The 21,777-nt window shown below is 31.0% G+C and overlaps 2 protein-coding genes across 9 annotated transcripts in view; one reads left to right on the top strand and one right to left on the bottom strand.

The window, feature by feature from the left end:
• The first annotated feature begins 30 nt into the window (after positions 1–30).
• Positions 31–14,737, top strand: LOC143054530 (DNA methyltransferase 1-associated protein 1-like). The gene is made up of 13 exons (XM_076227553.1): positions 31–188; positions 1,250–1,354; positions 2,516–2,604; positions 3,069–3,189; positions 3,596–3,670; positions 9,597–9,815; positions 10,565–10,672; positions 10,999–11,184; positions 11,514–11,585; positions 11,947–12,019; positions 12,578–12,732; positions 13,441–13,614; positions 14,442–14,737. The coding sequence occupies exons 2-13, from the start codon at positions 1,259–1,261 to the stop codon at positions 14,502–14,504; spliced, it is 1,431 nt and encodes a 476-aa protein (XP_076083668.1). The 5' UTR covers positions 31–188; positions 1,250–1,258; the 3' UTR covers positions 14,505–14,737.
• Positions 14,738–15,271: 534 nt separating this feature from the next.
• Positions 15,272–21,777, bottom strand: part of LOC143054468 (uncharacterized) — a 58,268-nt gene continuing 51,762 nt past the window's right edge. For 7 of the 8 annotated variants that reach the window (XM_076227490.1, XM_076227503.1, XM_076227511.1 and 4 more), the window contains 7 exons: positions 20,926–21,012; positions 20,125–20,220; positions 19,846–19,953; positions 19,271–19,426; positions 18,954–19,046; positions 18,352–18,495; positions 15,272–16,699 (listed from right to left, as the gene is read on the bottom strand). In XM_076227490.1, coding sequence (XP_076083605.1) covers positions 16,658–16,699; positions 18,352–18,495; positions 18,954–19,046; positions 19,271–19,426; positions 19,846–19,953; positions 20,125–20,220; positions 20,926–21,012 — 726 coding nt within the window. In that variant the 3' untranslated portion in view covers positions 15,272–16,657. The remainder of the gene's footprint in view (positions 16,700–18,351; positions 18,496–18,953; positions 19,047–19,270; positions 19,427–19,845; positions 19,954–20,124; positions 20,221–20,925; positions 21,013–21,777) is intronic. The other variant, XM_076227494.1, reaches the window with a different exon arrangement.

Genomic DNA, 21,777 nt, shown 5'->3' with positions numbered 1-21,777 from the left:
GAGTCAGATAAGGAAAAAATTCATTCGGATCATTTCAGCGTTTGACAACAGCTTTTGAACAAATATGAAGATTAAGCACTTTAAAAACCGAGACAAGTGTGTTTTCTTTATTTTTGTACACATTACAAACTCCAGTTTTGTGTCATTTGCCTTACTGTCAATCCATTTCTTAGTTTGTTTATTGAACGGTAAGCCAATCTTAAGACATTAATTTATTTTGACGACCCAATCACTCCAACAAATCAATACAAAATTCGTTTGTTTATTAGTTGTTTACTAAAGACTGTCACTATGTTATTGGCATATAAAATTTATTGTAATTTACAATAATTTTCATGTTTGACCAAAATTTACATATCATAATTTGTAATAAGAGACATTTACTACCTGATGAGCCCCAGAAGGAACTACACCTTATCCTTTATCGCTATATGTCCGTCATAATTTTATTGGACATCACAATCATACAATAGTTCCCATAAAAAGTTGACGTCATGATAGAAAATATCTGACGCCACAATGGAAAAGTGATTGTTTTATGATGTCAAAAGTGCATGCGGACAGAATCACGGTCAAGCGGGACAGATTTTTAAAATAGCAATAATTTGGTGCATCTTCATGTAATATACTGTCTAGTGTAAACTGTATGTTGCAATACTCAAAGTAACTGGTGCGAGCAAGAAAAAGATTAATTTTTATGAGACAAAATCAAAAATATACATATTTGCAAGTATTAGGTATGATATGAATTAGAGAGAAAGGGACTGGCATGAAATACCTTTATGCTTTTGGTTTATTTGGCCTGAACTAATTTAGCTTCCACGCCCATCCTTATCACACTTTTTGGTTATCTGAGGTACCTGTATACAAATTTTGTGAGTAATTTACTAATTTTATGCTCCGTTTAAAGTAATCAGTTTTGCAAGTCTTGGAACCATGAATACTTGGAAACTGCCCTGAAAATGAATAATATAACCTAAAATCTGATTTATACAGCTTATTTTATGTTGATACAAAAAACACCATATATTTTTGGGATAATTATCAGTTTGTCTGAATTAATGTACATGTTCAATTTAACTTTCAAATATAATTGTTCTTGTCTTTAACAGAGTTTCTTGTATAATGAAATAATAGAGAAATTATTCTGTCAAGAATTTTATAATGCTGTTGTTTACAAAGCAAACGCAACATAGCAAATTCAGAGTGAAGGATGATAATCTTACAAGTTTTATGACTTCTATTTTAGCCAAAAAAGATGGAGGCTGGTGGTGGATCAGATGTCCGAGATATATTAGAACTTGATCAAGGGGCTAAATTTATGACAAAAGATGCTCTTCTTAATGATAATAAGGTAGGTTTACAGTTCAATGCACAGGCACTTGTCTCAGAAAAAAAATCTTATATACCTTAATATAACACAAGGTACTTAACTTGCAATTTAGAAAATGTCGGGAGGTAACAAAATTCCATTATATGTCGCTTTCTAGGCTGTCAATCCCACTAAAACTTGTACATGTTATATCGTAAATCTAAATTGATTTATCTTTACAATGGTGTACACCATGCCTACATTTGTTGTTGGAATCATCCGTAGCTATCCTACCCAAGTATGTGAGTTGTAATAATTTTCCCACCCGCTGAAAATTTGGCAATAAACGTCTCACAGTAAATGATTAATTATAAAAACTGTTTCAGAAAAAAATGTTACTTTTTGTCTAAATAGAACTTATCCCCCAGTTAGTAAAATTGTATAAGATACCATGAAGAAAACCCTAACAAGTGTTATTAGTAGAATGTCTAATAAGTTACGAGTTTCCTTTTTTAGATACAAATTTTCCCATGACGTCAATGTCATTCAGACTCTCTCTTGACTTTACGTATGAAAATAAAACAAGATCAGATAATTCCGAGAATCATTTAGACTTTCCCATAAAATTAACCAATCGTAAACTGAGATATATGAGGAGACGTGACGTGTTTATTGCCAATTCTTCAGCGGTTGGCAAAAATATTACGATTGACATACTTGGGTAGGATTGCTACGGATGATTCCGACAACAAATATAGGCATGTTATACGCCACTGTAAAGATAAATCAATTTAGATTTACGATATAACAAGTTTTAGTGTAGTAACTAGTTGACAGCCAAGAAAGCAACATAAAACGGATTTTCGTCACCGGATCATCATTGAAATGCATATAACTATTTGAAAATAATTTGAGATATAACAAACAACAAGACAAATATTTTTTCTGTTTTAAAAGATTATCTAAATTTGTGTTTTAATGCGTACACCATGCATGTGCACACATGTATTGATAAGAATTTTCAAAATATGCATGTTTGACATTTAAAAAGATAACTGCAATACATGTTATTGTAGATCTTTAGTATACTGTATTATTTGCTTCAAAACTCAAATTATTACAAGAAATAATTGATAGTTGGTTTTCAGACAAGATATTATCTGATTATTTTGATCATACACATGCCTTGTTTTATTTTAACAGAAGAAACCAATTAGAAAGTCGGATATATCATTTAAGAGACCTGAGGGTATGCACAGAGAACTCTGGGGATTGTTATGGACAGACAACAAGTAAGTCAGAATCAAGTGTTACATTAAACAGTAAGGAGTTTAAGTTTCAATAGTCACAATACTTCTGCTATCAAACTGTCATATATTAAGTTTTAAAAATAGAAGAATGCATTGTATAGACATATACCAGATATAGTTTACATGTAAATTTCTTCTTGAAACAGGTGTTGAAATTAAACATCTTTCAGAAAGGTTTTTCAGTGTATCTTTATAAAAAGGGTTGGATGACACAGTTTTCTACAGGCACATGTAGAAAAATAATTGATGTCTTAATGAGATAAAGACCAATTATACATGATTCACAAAATAAATGACAATTTAAAAAATTCTTATAATTCTACTTTCTTTTGAAATTTTGTTGTCTAAGGCCTTACAATCTAATTATCAATCTGGTACACTTTTGCTGAACAAAAAGAGATAATCTTTGTAAGTCCTTATGTATAGATGTAGAGTTATATTTACAGAGATGCCCCACCACTGATACCCACAGACACTAACCAAGGATATAAACAAATGAAAGCTAAGATAGGCATCAGTAAAGTTAGACCATGGAAATGGATGCCGTTTAGTAATCCAGCTAGAAAAGTAAGTCTACTCTGAAACTTTTACAAAAGTTCCAAATTCAACAAGCTGAAATTAAGTTTTAATCCATGCTTTTATGAAATATGCAATATGAAATATTATACCGGTGTATAATATGAGATTTATTTCAAATATTAAATTTTAATGGTCATATGTTTCAGGTACTGAACAACATCTTCTTGAAAATAGATATATACTGTTTTCATAAGCTTATTTTTATCACATATTTTTTTAACTAATTAATTATTTTTTGATGATACTTTCTATGTTATTTATATTATCAAATATGGAGTCATTTAAAAACAAGTATAAATTATTAGACAAGAGCAACAATTAAAGGTTAAAAGAAGGACCTTTAATGTTAATTGTGATCTAGATTTATTTAGTTATAATATTTATTTGATAACAGGACGGTGCAGTATTTCATCACTGGAGAAGACTAGCAGATGAAGGAAAAGATTACCCCTTTGCAAGGTTTAATAAGGTATTAAAATGTTCATCAATGGTTCTACACATTTTCTTCTGTATTAGTTTTTCTGCACACCAACAATTACATTGTTATTACATTATCAAAGCATATGACTTGAATTTGACATTTTTCTGTAAAATATTTGATTTTTATACGACTACAAAAATTGAAAATTTTTTGGTCGTATATTGGTATGGCGTTGGCGTCGTCGTCTGCGTCTGCGTCTTCGTCGTCGTCGTCCGAATACTTTTAGTTTTCGCACTCTAACTTTAGTAAAAGTGAATAGAAATCTATGAAATTTTAACACAAGGTTTATGACCACAAAAGGAAGGTTGGGATTGATTTTGGGAGTTTTGGTCCCAAAATTTTAGGAATTAGGGGCCAAAAAGGGCCCAAATAAGCATTTTCTTGGTTTTCGCACAATAACTTTAGTTTAAGTAAATAGAAATCTATAAAATTTTGACACAAGGTTTATGACCACAAAAGGAAGGTTGGGATTGATTTTGGGAGTTTTGGTTCCAACAGTTTAGGAATAAGGGGCCAAAAAAGGGCCCAAATAAGCATTATTCTTTGTTTTCGCACCATAACTTTAGTATAAGTTAATAGAAATCAATGAAATTTAAACACAAGGTTTATGACCTCAAAAGGAAGGTTGGGATTGATTTTGGGAGTTGAGGTCCCAACAGTTTAGGAATTAAGGGCCAAAAAGGGGCCCAAATAAGCATTTTTCTTGGTTTTTATACGACCGCAAAAATTTAAATTTTTCGTCGAATATTGCTATCACGTTGGCGTCGTCTGCGTCGTCGTCGTCGTCCGAATACTTTTAGTTTTCGCACTCTAACTTTAGTAAAAATGAATAGAAATCTATGAAATTTTAACACAAGGTTTATGACCACAAAAGGAAGGTTGGGATTGATTTTGGGAGTTTTGGTCCCAAAATTTTAGGAATTAGGGGCCAAAAAGGGCCCAAATAAGCATTTTCTTGGTTTTCGCACAATAACTTTAGTTTAAGTAAATAGAAATCTATAAAATTTTGACACAAGGTTTATGACCACAAAAGGAAGGTTGGGATTGATTTTGGGAGTTTTGATCCCAACATTTTAGGAATTAGGGGCCAAAAAGGGCCCAAATAAGCATTTTCTTGGTTTTCGCACAATAACTTAAGTTTAAGTTAATAGAAATCTATGAAATTTTGACACAAGGTTTATGACCACAAAAGGAAGGTTGGGATTGATTTTGGGAGTTTTGGTTCTAACAGTTTAGGAATTAGGGGCCAAAAAAGGGCCCAAATAAGCATTATTCTTGGTTTTCGCACAATAACTTTAGTTTAAGTAAATAGAAATCAATGAAATTTAAACACAAGGTTTATGACCACAAAAGGAAGGTTGGTATTGATTTTGGGAGTTGAGGCCTGAACAGTTTAGGAATTAGGGGCCAAAAAGGGGCCCAAGTAAGCATTATTCTTGGTTTTCGCACCATAACTTTAGTTTAAGTTAATAGAAATCTATGAAATTTAAACACAAGGTTTATGACCACTAAAGGAAGGTTGGGTTTGATTTTGGGAGTTTTTTGGTCCCAACAGTTTAGGAATAAGGGGCCCAAAGGGTCCAGAATTCAACTTAGTTTGATTTCATCAAAAATTGAATAATTGGGGTTCTTTGATATGCCGAATCTAACTGTGTATGTAGATTCTTAATTTTTGGTCCTGTTTTCAAATTGGTCTACATTAAGGTCCAAAGAGTCCAAAATTAAACTTAGTTTGATTTTGACAAAAATTGAATCCTTGGGGTTCTTTGATATGCTGAATCTAAAAATGTACTTAGATTTTTGATTATTGTCCCAGTTTTCAAGTTGGTCCAAATCGGGTCCAAATTAAACTCTGTTTGATTTCATCAAAAATTGAATAATTGGGGTTCTTTGCTATGCCAAATCTTACTGTGTATGTAGATTCTTAATTTTTAGTCCCGTTTTCAAATTGGTCTACATTAAAGTCCAAAGGGTCCAAAATTAAACTAAGTTTGATTTTAACAAAAATTGAATTCTTGAGCTTTTTTGATATGCTGAATCTAAACATGTACTTAGATTTTTGATTATGGGCCCAGTTTTCAAGTTGGTTCAAATCAGGATCCAAAATTATTATATTTAGTATTGTGCAATAGCAAGAAATTTTCAATTGCACATTATTCAGCAATAGCAAGAAATCTTCAATTGCACAGTATTGTGCAATAGCAAGAAATTTTCAATTGCACAGTATTGCGCAATAGCAAGAAATCTTCAATTACACAGTATTGTGCAATAGCAAATATTTTCAATTGCACAGTATTGCGCAATAGCAAGAAATATCTTATTGCACAATATTGTGCAATAGCAAGAAATTTTCGAAAATTGGAGTTATCTTTCTTTGTCCAGAATAGTAGTTGAATCAACTTAAATCATTGTTTTATACAATATACAATGTATATTCACTTTTACTACCAACTGATAAATTAAAACAATCTTTACCAAGTTCAGTGATAACAAGCACCTTTTTTACATTTTGATATTTTATAATGTATTTAAATGAATAGTTATTGTTGCAAACTCCATTAGAAATTTGAATTGAGATCAGTTTTGGAATAAGAGAAAGGGGGATGTGAAAAAAAAATTGGGGGGGGGGGGGGGGGGGGATTAAATTTTTATACGACCCGAAAAATTTAAATTTTTTGGTCGTATATTGCTATCACGTTGGCGTCGTCGTCGTCGTCGTCGTCGTCCGAATACTTTTAGTTTTCACACTCTAACTTTAGTAAAAGTGAATAGAAATCAATGAAATTTTAACACAAGGTTTATGACCACAAAAGGAATGTTGGGATTGATTTGGGAGTTTTGGTCCCAACATTTTAGGAATTAGGGGCCAAAAAGGGCCCAAATAAGCATTTTCTTGGTTTTCGCACTATAACTTTAGTTTAAGTGAATAGAAATCTATGAAATTTTGACACAAGGTTTATGACCACAAAAGGAAGGTTGGGATTGATTTTGGGAGTTTTGGTTCCAACAGTTTAGGAAATAAGGGCCAAAAAAGGGCCCAATTAAGCATTATTCTTGGTTTTCGCACAATAACTTTAGTATAAGTAAATAGAAATCAATGAAATTTTAACACAAGGTTTATGACCACAAAAGGAAGGTTGGGATTGATTTTTGGAGTTGAGGTCACAACAGTTTATGAATTAGGGGCCAAAAAGGGGCCCAAATAAGCATTATTTTTGGTTTTCGCACTATAACTTTAGTTTAAGTGAATAGAAATTTATGAAATTTTGACACAAGGTTTATGACCATAAAAGGAAGGTTGGGTTTGATTTTTTGACACAAGGTTTATGACCATAAAAGGAAGGTTGGGTTTGATTTTGGGAGTTTTGGTCCTAACAGTTTAGGAATAAGGGGCCCAAAGGGTCCAAAATTGAACTTTGTGTGATTTCATCAAAAATTGAATAATTGGGGTTCTTTGAAATGCCGAATCTAACTGTGTATGCAGATTCTTAATTTTTGGTCCCGTTTTCAAATTGGTCTACATTAAGGTCCAAAGGGTCCAAAATTAAACTTAGTTTGATTTTAACAAAAAATGAATCCTTGGGGTTCTTTGATATGCTGAATTTAAAAATGTACTTAGATTTTTAATTATTGGCCTAGTTTTCAAGTTGGTCCAAATGGGGGTCCAAAATTAAACTTTGTTTGATTTCATCAAAAATTGAATAAATGGGTTCTTTGATATGCCAAATCTAACTGTGTATGTAGATTCTTAATTTTTGGTCCAGTTTTCAAATTGGTCTACATTAAGGTCCAAAGGGTCCAAAATTAAACTAAGTTTGATTTTAACAAAAATTAAATTCTTGAGCTTATTTGATATGCTTTATCTAAATATGTACTTTGATTTTTGATTATGGGCCCAGTTTTCAAGTTGGTCCAAATCAGGATTCCATATCAAGTATTGTGCAATAGCAAGAAATTTTCAATTGCACAGTATTGCACAATAGCAAGAAATATCTAATTGCACAATATTGTGCAATAGCAATTAATTTTCAATTGGAGTTATCTTTCTTTGTATAGAATAGTAGTTGATAATATATGTTGGAAATTTGCCAGACATGACTATGATGTCATTTTCTATTTTTATTTGCCAATAACTTGATGTAAATAACTTCATTGGAAATTTGCCAATATAAAATGTTGCTGATGAAGCTTTTTTTCCTTATCTTATCTAAAATGTTTTTAGATAATGTATGTTGGACATTTGCCAGACATGACTATGATGTCATTTTCTATTTTTATTTGCCAATAACTTTATGTAAATAACTTCATTGGAAATTTGCCAATATAAAATGTTGCTGATGAAGTTTTTTTTATTGTTTTATACAATAAACAATGTATATTCACTTTTACTACCAACCAATCTTTACCATTCAGTGATAACAAGCACTTTATTTTACATTTTAATATTTTATGATGTATTTAAATGAGTAGTTATTGTTGCAAACTCCATTAGAAATTTGAATGGATATCAGTTTTGGAAAAAGGGAAACGGGGATGTGAAAAAAAAAGGGGGGGGTTTAAATTTTTCTCATTTCAGATTTCATAAATAAAAAGAAAATTTCTTCAAACATTTTTTTGAGAGGATTAATATTCAACAGCATAGTGAATTGCTCAAAGGCAAAAAAAAACTTTTAAGTTCATTAGACCACTTTCGTTCTGTGTCAGAAACCTATGCTGTGTCATGATCAACTATTTAATTTTAGATTTAAAAAGTTTGAAGAAGAAATCTTTAATTGATTTGTAAAATCTTGACATTTGTTTTGTGTAACAAAAAACCATGTAATGTCAAAAATTTGATCACAATCCAAATTCAGAGCTGTATCACGCTTGAATGTTTTGTCCATACTTGCCCCAACTGTTCAGGGTTCGACCTCTGCGGTCGTATAAAGCTGTGCCCTGCGGAGCACCTGGTTCTCATTTCAGATTTCATAAATAAAAAAAAAATTTCTTCAAACATTTATTTGAGAGGATTAATATTCAACAGCATAGTGTATTGCTCAAAGGCAAATTCATTAGACCACATTCATTCTGTGTCAGAAACCTATGCTGTGTCAACTATTTAATCACAATCCAAATTTAGAGCTGAATCCAGCTTGAATGTTGTGTCCATACGTGCCCCAACCGTTCAGGGTTCAACCTCTGTGGTCGTATAAAGCTGCGCCCTGCGGAGCATCTGGTTTCATAATAAGCTTATAACTTCTATCAAAAGGTTTCAAATGACATAATTTGAATTTGAGTTATTTCCCTTTAATTAAATTTTGGAGATAACTGATTGATTTTGTTATTTGACAAACCAAATTGAAACATCCAATATGTAGGAAGGCTTCACAACAAAAAAATAAATGAGCCTTATCAGATGTTATATTTGGACTCACGAAAGACTACTAAAGAAAATGGCAATCCTTGTGAATTAAAGCGCTATAATGTTAATTTCCTACACTCTACATATGATATAAGTGACTGTAAAGAGACAGCGGTTCATTATAATGTTAGGATTGTTCGATTGGTCAGTGCTGCTCTTTCATATAAATACTGAACATTTCAAGATTGTTGGTATAATATCGTCCTGATGTTTTATTTCCATTTTAAAAAATATGTTTTTTAATATCCAATGTTTTAAAGTATTTGATGATAAGCATATAAATAAGGAGATGTGGTATGATTGCAAATGAGGAAACTTTCTAACAAGAGACCAAATGAAATAGAAATTAACAACTAGTCTATAGGCTACCATGCAGCCTTCAACAATGAGCAAAGCCCATACTGCATAGTCAGCTAAAAGACCCCAAAATGATATGATAAACAATTCAGAATGTGGCGGTGTTAAACTTGATTATTTGATTCACTTGTGTTTAATGTTTCTTTTTGTTTTTAGGCTGTAGATACACCAACATACTCAGATCTTGAATATCAACAACATCTCCATGACGACAATTGGACGAGACAGGAAACAGATCATTTGTTTGACCTTTGTAAAAAATTTGACCTTAGGTTTGTCATCATGCATGACAGATGGGATAGGGAGAAATATTCCAACAGAAGTGTAGAAGATATGAAAGAACGATACTATGGAATATGTGGTATTCTTACAAAGGTGGGAATCCATTTATATTGTTTCTAAATTCATATGTTTCTTTATATCTGAAGTTATTGCATTGTAAATTTAGGAATATCTCACCCCTGTGCAAATCTCTAATTGTTGCCCAGATTTGGCTATAATTAAGGTACATTTGGTTTGATCAGCTCTTTAACATTTGTATAAATTTCAATTTTTCAAATATTTTGATCTCAGGCATCACTGAAGAGACATTTATTGTTAAAATGTGCATATGGTGCAGTTTAAAAATCAGCACTGTTTATGTTAATTATGGAAAGTATTCTGTCATTCCGTTATTCCGAAACAAACCATAATACAGAGTTTTTTCTAAACACCTTCAGATATTGGGCTGATATTTGGTATGTGACTTAACCATGATGAGTTACAGATCAAGTTTAAGTTTCGTTCCGCTCCTCTGTTTTTTGCTAAAATTAAGGGTTTAAGACTTTGAAAATTGTTGAAAAGCACAGTTATACTGACTTTTTTTCTATAAGCCTTGAGCTGAATTTTGATATGTGAGACAACCATCATGTTTGTGTCCACATGTGTTATTGAAATTGCAGATTTTTCAACTTTTTTGAGACAGGGCCATTCGCGTCGTTTTGACACATCTAGTTATTACTCTATGATGATTGTATGATTTTTTTAATTAGTAAATAGAACATGAAATTTTTAGAACAGAGGAGTCAAATACTTCCATTATTATATTAAGACATGATAGAATAAACAAATATGATTAATCTCAGGTACGAGCACCACAAGGAACAGAACCAAAGATATGGGCCTTTGATGCAGAACATGAAAGAAAAAGAAAGCTACAAATGACAAAATTGTTTGAAAGGACTCAAGAAAAGGTTTGTCCTATTTCATTATTATACAGTTGATTAAATCTTACTATTAGAATTCTGGTAATAGTGTTATGGTACAAATCGTACACAGACTTTAGTCATGACCATACAATGATTTCTTATTTGTGTCTGAAGACATGGCTTCAAGTATAAATGTTTTGTCCTAGGCAATCATTAATAAAGTTAATTGAGATCTAATAATATGTGATGTAGTGTAATCCTGTTTTCTAGTGGTTAATGGTTTAATTTGAATAATGCACTATCCTCCACCATACATGTTAGATAAGAAAGTGGTATTGAAGCACATCAAACATAATTCCTTTTTATTGCAGATTGAAGAAGAAGACCTATTAATAGCTGAATTGAAAAAGATTGAATTGAGGAAGAAAGAAAGAGAGAAGAAAACACAGGATCTACAGAAACTCATCACAGCAGCTGATAGTAATATAGACAGTAAAAAGGCAGACAAAAGACAAACAAAGAAAAAGATACATCTTCAACAAAAATTCAAAGAAGTGGTAGGTTTTACATTTATGAACCTTGAGTGAGCAAGGGAAAATACTTCAACGTTATACAACTAATGTTCTATTATTCTTGTGTTGTCAGAAAATAGAATCCATTTCAAAGTACAGATTGTTCTTTTTGTGACAAAAATACTTGAGTATCTATCAGTGGGTGTTTTGAATGCCTTACAGCAGTTTATTTTGTAAAATAAATTTAAAAAATGTGTGAAGGACTTCAAAAAAGCTTAAACTCGTTTACAAAGACTATTAAATCTCATAAAGGAAAACAAAGAACAGTTGACTTTATCGACATAAAAAAAAACTTGACCTTTATATATTTACAGGTAAATCCCGACCAGTCAGGTATAAAGTTTGCAGATTTCAAAGCTTCAGGAGTATCACTTAGAAGTCAAAGGGTAAGTTTATAGCAATCTGTATCTTAATATTCTAAATATTATATTGATGAAATACTGAAGGATTTACTGTTATTTATGATTGGTTGCAGTAGTTCTATACTAGACCTGTAATATTTCAGAATGAAGTATTTATAAACCAGTCTTTCATCAACAGTTTTAATAATCAAATAAATGTTGAAATTGTGAAGAGAGTTCAAGACCACTTGATAAAATTGTTGTAGATATTTGATAATTTAACATCATAATTGATTTTGATGATAAACCTTTTATTTCAAGTTAAAAGCATTGTACATTTGTAAAAAATATCAATTTGAGAACAAGCTTCTCCAAAACTGATAACAAATCTTTCTTTCATTTATAGATGAAGTTGCCAGCCTCTATTGGTCAGAAGAAAATGAAAGCTATAGAACAGGTGCTAGAGGAGTTAGGAATAGGTAATTATATTGTTTTTAATACTTATTATTCATCAATCTACAATTTAATCTCACAAAAAGTGCCACCTTAATTTAGTTTGTATAGTTTCATTTAGGAAATTCATGTTTCAAAAAAAGACCTGAAATTTTATAGTGCTATTAAAATCACAGATGTAGTAAGATGTTAAAAATCCTATGTTGTTGAAAATAAAATTGCAAAATATCAATATGATTAAATTTATTTTGGAAAAGTAAAAAATTCTATGAAGTGTTGAGGAAATCATAAAAGATTTTTTCATTGGGTTTTATGTTTATATATTTATATATTAAAGTAAAATTTTATACAATTAAGTTTAATAGCCACTTAATTCACAACAAACTCTTGTCACATATCATCGAGAGAACCACATATTTTTCTCTGTTCCATTTGATTTTGACCTTGACCAACAGCCTAGACTATATGTATTCCACATTTACATAAATGTTTATCCAAGTTGAACTTCAAAGAGATATCTTACAGAAAATATACATTACCATACAAACTGTTGCATTATCCTGTGATCCTTTCTTTCATTGTAGAATTTAACCCTATGCCAACAGAAGAAGTTGTATCAATATTTAATGAGTTACGGCAGGATATTGTTTTACTGTATGAACTGAAATCTGCCTTAGCAAACTGCGATTATGAAACAGAAACATTACGACATAGATTAGAAACTGTAGCCCCTGGGAAGGTCTGTACAATAATTATATATAAAAATGAAGATGTGGTATGATTGCCAATGAGATAACTCTCCACAAAAGACCAAATGACACAAAAATTAATATCTATAGTTTACAGTACAGCCTTCCATAATAAGCAAAGCCTATACAGCATGTTTATTTTCTATTTATATGAAGTATACTGTAATCAAACTATTTTTTTCGTGACTTTCGCAAGTAGAAAAATAACCCTAATATAAATTGTCATAAACATTCAAAACTTGGATCTTTCCTTATTAAACTCCATCAAGTAAATTTGAAAATTCAAAAATAAAAATGGGTTAGAAAATAAGTTTATTCACAGTGCATACATTTAAAAAGAAAAGAAAATGATGAGACCATCAACATTATTCAGTAGAACCATTATTTACTTTAAGAATCCTGCACTTTTTGTAATATCATTGACGTTTCTTTCTGTGAATTTACAATCTGCAAGTGTTGAATTATTGAAAACACTAAGATTTATCTTCTCCAGGCATGGCTTTCATTCAAATTTTTTTTTTTTTAAGCTGTTTGTATTGTATTCCACCTTTTTGAATCTTTGGCTACTGAAGAATCTTATTCAGGCTAAAACCTCTGCCATACTAAATTATCTTTGATGAGTTTTTTTTATTCTTATTAATTGCATGTAAAACTCTGGAATTCGAGGTTTGACTATAAATTTGTATTTTATTTTTCAGTCCTCAACAATAGAAGGTTTATCGTCTTTATCATCTTTACCAGAAACTCCCGTTACTCCAACAGAAACCACACCAATGTTAGTCACACCTAATATGACACCAGAATCTCCTAACAGTCAGAAAAAGTTAGCCGAAGCTATTGATGTTATCGGTAGTGCTCCTGGCACACCTAATGTAAGTTTCACATCGCACCTTTATCTTCCTGCTAATGAATCAAAAACAAACATGGGATGAATATCCAATTGACAGCACCATGACAACACAAAAATAACAAAGTTAGAAAAAAGGAAATAAATCCAGCAAAACACACCCCAAAATAAAATCAATCTAGTGAAAATTCTTGTTTGAAAAAAAGGTATTAGAGAATTAAAATAAACAACAAAATAAACATGTTTTATACAGTAAAATCTCTTACTGAAAGCTTGGACTTGAACTTGTGGTAGTTAAGTGAAAGAAAGTTGATTTACATAAAGGAAAATGTCAGTTATCTATCAATTTAGCTGAACAATTTCATCATGTCTAGTACAAGTCTACTGAATAGATTTAGAAAAAGACAAATCATAATTTACAATAAGAATACATTAGCTTCTAATGAAATTCTTACATGATAAGTATACTTTTAAAGCTTTTACTCAAGGAAATATTCATTCATTGGTCTCATTAAAGCATTTTATTGGTGAAACATTCCTGACCTGAACTGTAATTTAAAGCAGTTATTGTTCACACTAAGACCAAGTACCATCAATACAAGTGTTCTAGAGAAAAGAATTAAAATCTTCTTACAATCTGTAGTATGTAATAAGCTATTATGAATACACCTTATTGCTATTTGTCTGCCATTACTAGACATCGAACAGGTTCCCGTAAAATTTATCAAAATATCTGATGTCAATTGTTCAAGCGGTACAGATTCTCAGGTCAAGCGGGAAAAGCGATAAGGTGTATTGACTTGCATTTTATCCCCTTATGTCACTATAAATTGTTTTTGATTTATTTTACAGAGAAAGAGAAAAGCAGCTTTGGAACAAAGAGACATTTTAAAGAAAATAACCAAAAAAGTATAGCAATAACATGAATCTATGTTACTTTTATATAAAACATTAACACATCCATTATGCAGCAGGATGTTAAACATGGATTATGTTAGTGGTTAGATATAAGGATCAAACAAAGTGACAGGTGGTCAGAAAGTGATGGAATCTGAAAGGAGAATATTGTTCAGGGTTCTGTGATTGAATATGTAATCCATTCATCATGATAGCTTTGTTATACTTGTAATAAAACAGTGCAATGCAAATGTTCATTCTTGAATTCTTATAGACATGTTCCTCTAACTGTTGATTTCAATTTATCCCTTTCCTCCATAATGACGCTTTTTGACGCTACCCCCTTTACTCCATAATGACGCCTTTTGACGCCTGTGTAGTGCCTCAGTAAAACATCTTGCCGAAGACATATGAGAATCAGACTTAATAAAAGTTGTTTCTAATATAAACAGGTTATTCATGAGAATATCTGACTGGAATTTCATTGATGAAATATTTGTTTTAACAATGCATTTTAATACTTTAAACCTGATGATTTTTTTTTATTGAAAAAATCCTATGCGAATCAAGTATGTTAAAAAATAATTTCCATGGAGTAAAGGGTTAATGCATACTGCCTTTAATGACTAGAGAATAACCCAATGTCTATCAAAACTGAGGCTTAGGCATATCTTGATCAATATAAACAACATTCCACATTCTAGGTATACCAACAAAGAATTTAAAACCCAACAATCTGTGAAACTGACTTTTTTTCAAATTTGCCATATTAAACTAACATAAAATGTCTTTTGTATTTGCTTTATTATAAATATTATCAATGTTAATTAAGATGGACGGCAGTCTATTGTATAATAAATATTTGTACAAATATAAAGCTTTAAGTATGGTATTTAATTGGTAAAAGCAAAGTAAGCAGAAATTAAAATGAAAAATATAACAAACTAAAGTAACAAATATAAATAAATATATTTACTAGATTTTAATAATGGATGGGTTCATTAATTTGGTTTAAAAAAATACACTTAAATGGACAATATCACTGCAAAATGTATAAAACTGTACATGACACAAATTAGATGAAAAATATTGGATAATAAAAACCTTACTACAATTACTAATGATACATGAAATAGTTTACTAGTCATCTAAGACCCAATAGAATTAATCAATAATGAAAAATGAAATGAACAAATCTTTTTGTATATGCTATTTGAATATAATGGGGGAAAATAGCCAAAAATCACAAGGTACAATACTACATTTCTTTGTTGCAGACTGTCTAAACAGTCAAAAAAGAAGATAATAAGAGCCATAACTTGGACCATGATATTGTAAAAAAAAGTATAAATGTCTTCAATCATATTAAAAACAGCATTGAAATCCCCTGACATTAATTTTAATGGAAATACCAAAAAAATATTGTGTTTTTCCCTCCTGAGTTGCTAAACAAGATATGATTGACTGGGAGTTAGTGACAACCCAGTAGTAATCTCTTTATATACAAAACAAAAAGTGAATGAAGACATAACAAAATATATGTTTGAATAAAAAAATACATAAACATGGAATGTAAAACAGAAAAATACATTCACAAGAATGTTAACATAAGGATATATGTATAAAAAAATAAAATCTAATGACATTTTGATTCCTCTAAAAGACTCTGACAGTTTTGGTTTTGGATGAAACATTAGAAATTAGTTTGTCTGGTGAACACAATATACTGCATACTAAAATTAATCTAAACATAAATCCTTGATTTATACACAAGTAATCTTATCCACTGGAAAGGTTGTACAATCTTAAATAAATAATGTCAATATAAACTGAAATAAACAGGGTTCAAAGGTAAACTAAAAAAGAATAAGACATCAATCATTTTACATATCAATCAACATCTTTTTTGCCAGCATTATAAGGTTTCACTGGTTATGTACCATGCAAACTTTTGTTTAATGAACTTCACAATACATCAGCTAAGTAATGGTGACCATACTGACATTTTTATTCATTGTGAGCATAAATTGTCACTCTGCTTTGTGAAAAATCTACAGAGGATTTGTTGAAGATTTCTAGTTATATATGTAGAGCTGTCATAGAAGTCTGTTGATCTATGGTGATTTGTCTGTCATGGAAGCCCATTGGTATATATTGATTTATGGTAAATCTCACTTGTTGACTTTATCATCTTCATATAATTTGTACACCAACTGGAAAAAAAATGAAGTTACATGTTTAAATTCTTGTTTAAAATCTGGAAAGCAAAGCTTAGAAATGTGATCATAGTAATTTTACAGCTCACATTATCATGACGAAAATTCATCTGCTATGATCACGATTTTTATAATTCTGACTTACAGGCAGAGAAATACAACTCAAAAGTTCTTAACACGTTCCTATTTTTGCATGTTTGTAATGCCCAGTAATCACGAGAAACAATGATTTTGGTTGGCTTATTAATGTGATAATGAGAAACACTGCCTTTAATTCGTTGATCACAATTGCCTACCTTTGGAAAAGTTTAAAATATGGAACAATCGTTTTTATTGGGTTGGCAGGTATGAACTAGTACTTCAAGAATGGATACAATATCTGTATATTTTATTAAACTGGCTTACACCTGTGCTTCTGTGCCTGTAAAGATTATTCTACAGATTTGTGCCTTTTACTAAATATTCCTCGTCACACTTTTTTATTCCACTGATTGACATATAAAAAGTGTACTTAAAATAGTTTAACTGCGCATGTTTTAAATATGCCTGTCTGAAGTCAGAAACTTTGTTAGTGGTTGGCATTCAGGCTGATCTTTAGTAGCCTGTTAAATTAATTCACAACTTTTCTGGACATGTCACAATTTAGAGTTTGACATGCTGTAGTATAGACCCTTGTGAATAATTCCAAACTGAATAATGATTTTTCTTTTCTATTTGTTGGACATTGTTTATTAATACAATTGTATTATGAGAGAACTATTGAATTATGAAAAAGTTATAAGATTATTTTATTGTTTTCATACGTAAAATTTATACTTCATAAAATTGAGAAAGGAAATGGGGAATGTGTCAAAGCGACAACAACTCGACCATAGAGCAGACAACATCCGAAGGCCACCAATGGGTCTTCAATGTAGCGAGAAACTCCCGCACCCAGAGGTGTCCTTCAGTTGGCCCCTTAAAAAATATGTCAGCTCCAGACCTCAATTAAACTGATTGAAAGATTATGTCTTCATCATATGAATATCAGGCACAATCCCTCCCGTTAGGGGTTTAGTATCATACTATCATAAAATATATGAGAAGAACATAACCTGTGTCATGCCAACAACTGTTTTTTTTTTTTAAATAAATGTATTAAGTTCCGATGCAAAGACCTGACAACAGTATCGTAACTATATCCCTTCTTAATAAGTCTGTTTAAAGGTTTTGTAAGCTTTTGAGGTGAATACTGACATTTTTGTGCTTTGTAAAGAATATTACCATAAAAGATTGGATGTGAAATACCTGAACGTATAAGATGTCTGCCTGTTGAGTTATATTTACGAATTATTTCCTTATACAGATGATAAAATTTAGTAAATGTTTTGACTAGTTTGTGATATCGAAAACCCTGGTGTAATAATTTTTCAGTAATACATAAATTTCTCTCGCTAAAATCTAATACGTTGTTACATACACGAGCGAATCATACAAGTTGAGTTAAATAAACACCATAAGATGGTGACAAGGGAACGTCAACATCTAAAAATGAATAATTAACAATAAGAAATGAAAAATCATCTCATAAATTTTTATATTAAGTTTCCCGTTAATGATATAGATATCAAAATAATAAGTTAATGAACAACTTCAATTACTACACTTACATTTTTAAACTTAATAGCTAGACTGTCATTAAACTGATCTGGTGCTTTGCCTGGTGGAACAAGTGATTCTAACACCTTGCCTGGTCTTTCTCTGGTATAGTCAGCCTCAAGTTGGGCAGGAATATAATCTGTATTTACTTCAACCTAAATAAAAATAACACAGTCAATGTCCAAACATTTTAGATACAATTAAAATGATTGCTTTTACAGGCACATTTGATTTTTCAAACCAAATACTTGAAAACCAAAGTTTTTAAGTAATATTGATTTAAACCATATTGTGAACACAGGGATTTTGAGTATTATTAAAGCTGATGACGTATGGTTTTAGCAGCCACACCTACAATATTTAAAGGCATTGTGCACTGGGGGTCTCTCACTATATACAAGTAACACAGACATGCCAATATGCTGGTTTCAATAGAATGCACTTTCAAGGAGGTAATTGTATCAAGGGATGCACTTTCAAGGAGGTAATTATATCAAGGGGTGCTCTTTCAAGGAGGTAATTATATCAATGGGGTGCTATTTCACGGAGGTAATTTATCAATGGAGTGCACTTTCACGGAGGTAATTTATTAATGGAGTGCACTTTCACATACCAGCTTACTGGCAGCCACATTACCGGCCAGCTCATCATCTCTTCTGCCATCTGATGCTCTAACAAATACAGAAGCTCCCTCTAGTAGGTAAATCTGAAAATAACAAACAAAGGTATCTGTCATGATAACAGAGTGTAATCTATAAATAAACTATTTGATCAAGCATAAGAATCTAAGCTGTTTTTTTTTTTGTATACTTTCCTTTAATTTATCATGTTATAGATATTTCCATATGTAATTAACATAATTTCAACTACCCCCTTGCCCCTACCCCCTTTTTTCATTCCCTAATACAACTATATTTTGTTATGACTTACAGTATTATTCCTGATATTTCTCTCCATCCAGTCCCTACATGGCTCTCTAGCTAATTGTTTTAACATTTGAGGAGTTGGAGCTCCTTGGAACAGAGGTAGTTGAAAGGTTGTGGTGTAGGCATATTTATCTACAAATAACTGGACTGCTGTCCATGCCTGCAATGTAATATGGTTTACAACATAATTATTTTTTTATTTTTAATTATATGAATGTATAAAATCATTGAACAACAATATTCCTCTAAAAATACTTGAATTAAGCTAGCATCCAGTACTTAGTAAAGGTCTTTTCTCCTTTAAAAAGTTTTTTATTTTTTAATTTTTTTTTATTTTTTATGTTGTTACAATCTCTGTCCTTTACTTGATATTTTTTCTTCCATTTATCATTCATTTTAGTTTTAACTAGATATAAGAAGATGTGGTATGAGTGCCAATGAGACATCTCCATCCAAGTCATAATTTATAAAAGGAAACCATTATTGGTCAAAGTATGGTCTTCAACACGAAGCAACTAACATGAATTGACAAAAACAGCTTTTCAATAAAATGATACTATAATAATAGATTATGTATACCTGTTCCAGCAAACCATATTTATAGTTTTCCCTTGCAATGGTAACTTGAACTTCTTGTAGATGTATAATGGCACAAAGAAATCTATGGAAAGACCTTCTTGGAAAATGCTGCAAATAAAATGAAGTAGTCACTTAAATTTCAATTACATAATTACAGCTAAAATATTTCATCATAACTTATTCTTTTCATCTGTGTACATTAAAAAAATGTATTCAAACATTTGGTTTTATTAACTTTATATGATAATTCAGACATTATGCTATATAAAGCTTATTTACCTTGAAGCCATCTTTCCATGTAGGTGAAGTGTTGGTACTCTTCAAGTCCAATAACTCTGTAAATGTTAGTTTATCATAGGCTGCATGAGGTGCTCCCTGAAAATGGACAAAACATTTTAAAAGAACAGATGAACATTAGGTAATTTAAAAGTCATCATTAGGTTGCATATAAAAGCATTTATATCTTGATAAAACCATTTCACTGAAGGTAAAGGTTGATACTTCATTTTGTGACTAGGACTGTCAGTTTTCCTATCGAAGGTCATAGTTTCTCCTGCTACCTCCACTAATAAAAACTGGCTGCCACAAAATAACCCCAAAATGGCACTTAAAAGTGGAAACACCAATCAGTCAATCTTTTTTGTGTCATAGAATTTTCTACATTTTTTATAAGGAGAGCACAAATAAAATTGAGAACAAAAATGACATTAATGTATGATTTTTTTCTAGCAATAAAGTTACTTTTTATACAGCTATCCAACCTTATGAAAGCTTCAGGTAAATATAAACTTTGTACTCACCATATAGAACCCTCTTGATAAATATAAACTTTGTACTCACCATACAGAAGGTTCGTGGTAAATATAAACTTTGTACTCACCACATAGAACACTCGTGGTAAATATAAACTTTGTACTCACCATATAGAACACTCGTGGTAAATATAAACTTTGTACTCACCATATAGAACGCTCCTGGTAAATATAAACTTTGTATTCACCATATAGAACGTTCCTGGTAAATATAAACTGTGTTCTCACCATATAGAACGCTCCTGGTAAATATAAACTTTATACTCACCATATAGAACGCTCCTGGTGGATTAAGACAGATGTGTGCATGAGTAAAATTTGTCCAGGGTAGATTTAAGGCACTGTCTACTGCAATCTAAAATAGAGAAAATATACACATATATATATGGTGAGTACAAATAATTGACGTGGCAATTGTTATGTAGTGTAATTATTTTCTATAAAGAAAGGAAGACATGGAGTATATGCAGATAAGATAAGTCAACCCAATGGTGAAAAATAACCTGAAGAAACATGTTTAAATTTGCTGAAACATCACTAAGGCTGTGTTTTCAGTTTGATAGATAAGATTGTGCAGAGCTGTTAAATAGAAGAGATAAAGATTCTGTTATCTTCTAAAATTCAACATAAAATATGAACGTGTATTTGTATTAATTTGTATTATTTTTTAACTGGAGTAAGGGATTAAGTCAACACTCACCCAGTTAGTTAAAAAACTATTTAAACCAAAAACAAGTTAAATTGTATTGTGCGATAAACTGGTACATTTGTTGGAATTGCACTCACAAGTCAGTGGATGATTCATTAACAACAGAGCCATTGTAGTGCTTTTCAATCTTGTTTCCTGAAAAAACTATTGGAGAACCACATTCCCCTGTTTTGCTATAAAATTACAATACTTCTCCATTGAAGTTTGAGCTTTAATGAGTGAAGAAAAATCAACAGCAACAGCAAGAGAATCTATATCTAACTTGACAAATATTTCATCAATACAGTCTTGACTGGTCTCATTTAGTATTTGTTTCTCTTGGAATCATATAAAAACAATACTGTATAGTGGGATATTTTCGCAGGTGTAAATTATTCGCAAACAGAAAAAAATCACCAAAATAAATTCCGC

This window comes from Mytilus galloprovincialis, chromosome 1 (genome assembly GCF_965363235.1).
Source record: "Mytilus galloprovincialis chromosome 1, xbMytGall1.hap1.1, whole genome shotgun sequence".
In the NCBI taxonomy this organism is placed as follows: domain Eukaryota; kingdom Metazoa; phylum Mollusca; class Bivalvia; order Mytilida; family Mytilidae; genus Mytilus; species Mytilus galloprovincialis.
This window is presented reverse-complemented; position numbering and strand designations above follow the sequence as displayed.

Excerpts from the sequence above, each read along its gene's own strand:
- LOC143054530 (XM_076227553.1), top strand. The coding sequence starts at position 1,259 with ATGGAGGCTGGTGGTGGATCAGATGTCCGAGATATATTAGAACTTGAT. Across the intron at positions 3,190-3,595 it reads TTAGTAATCCAGCTAGAAAA|GACGGTGCAGTATTTCATCA; the intron begins GTAAGTCTACTC and ends ATTTGATAACAG. Across the intron at positions 12,020-12,577 it reads GCTAGAGGAGTTAGGAATAG|AATTTAACCCTATGCCAACA; the intron begins GTAATTATATTG and ends CTTTCATTGTAG.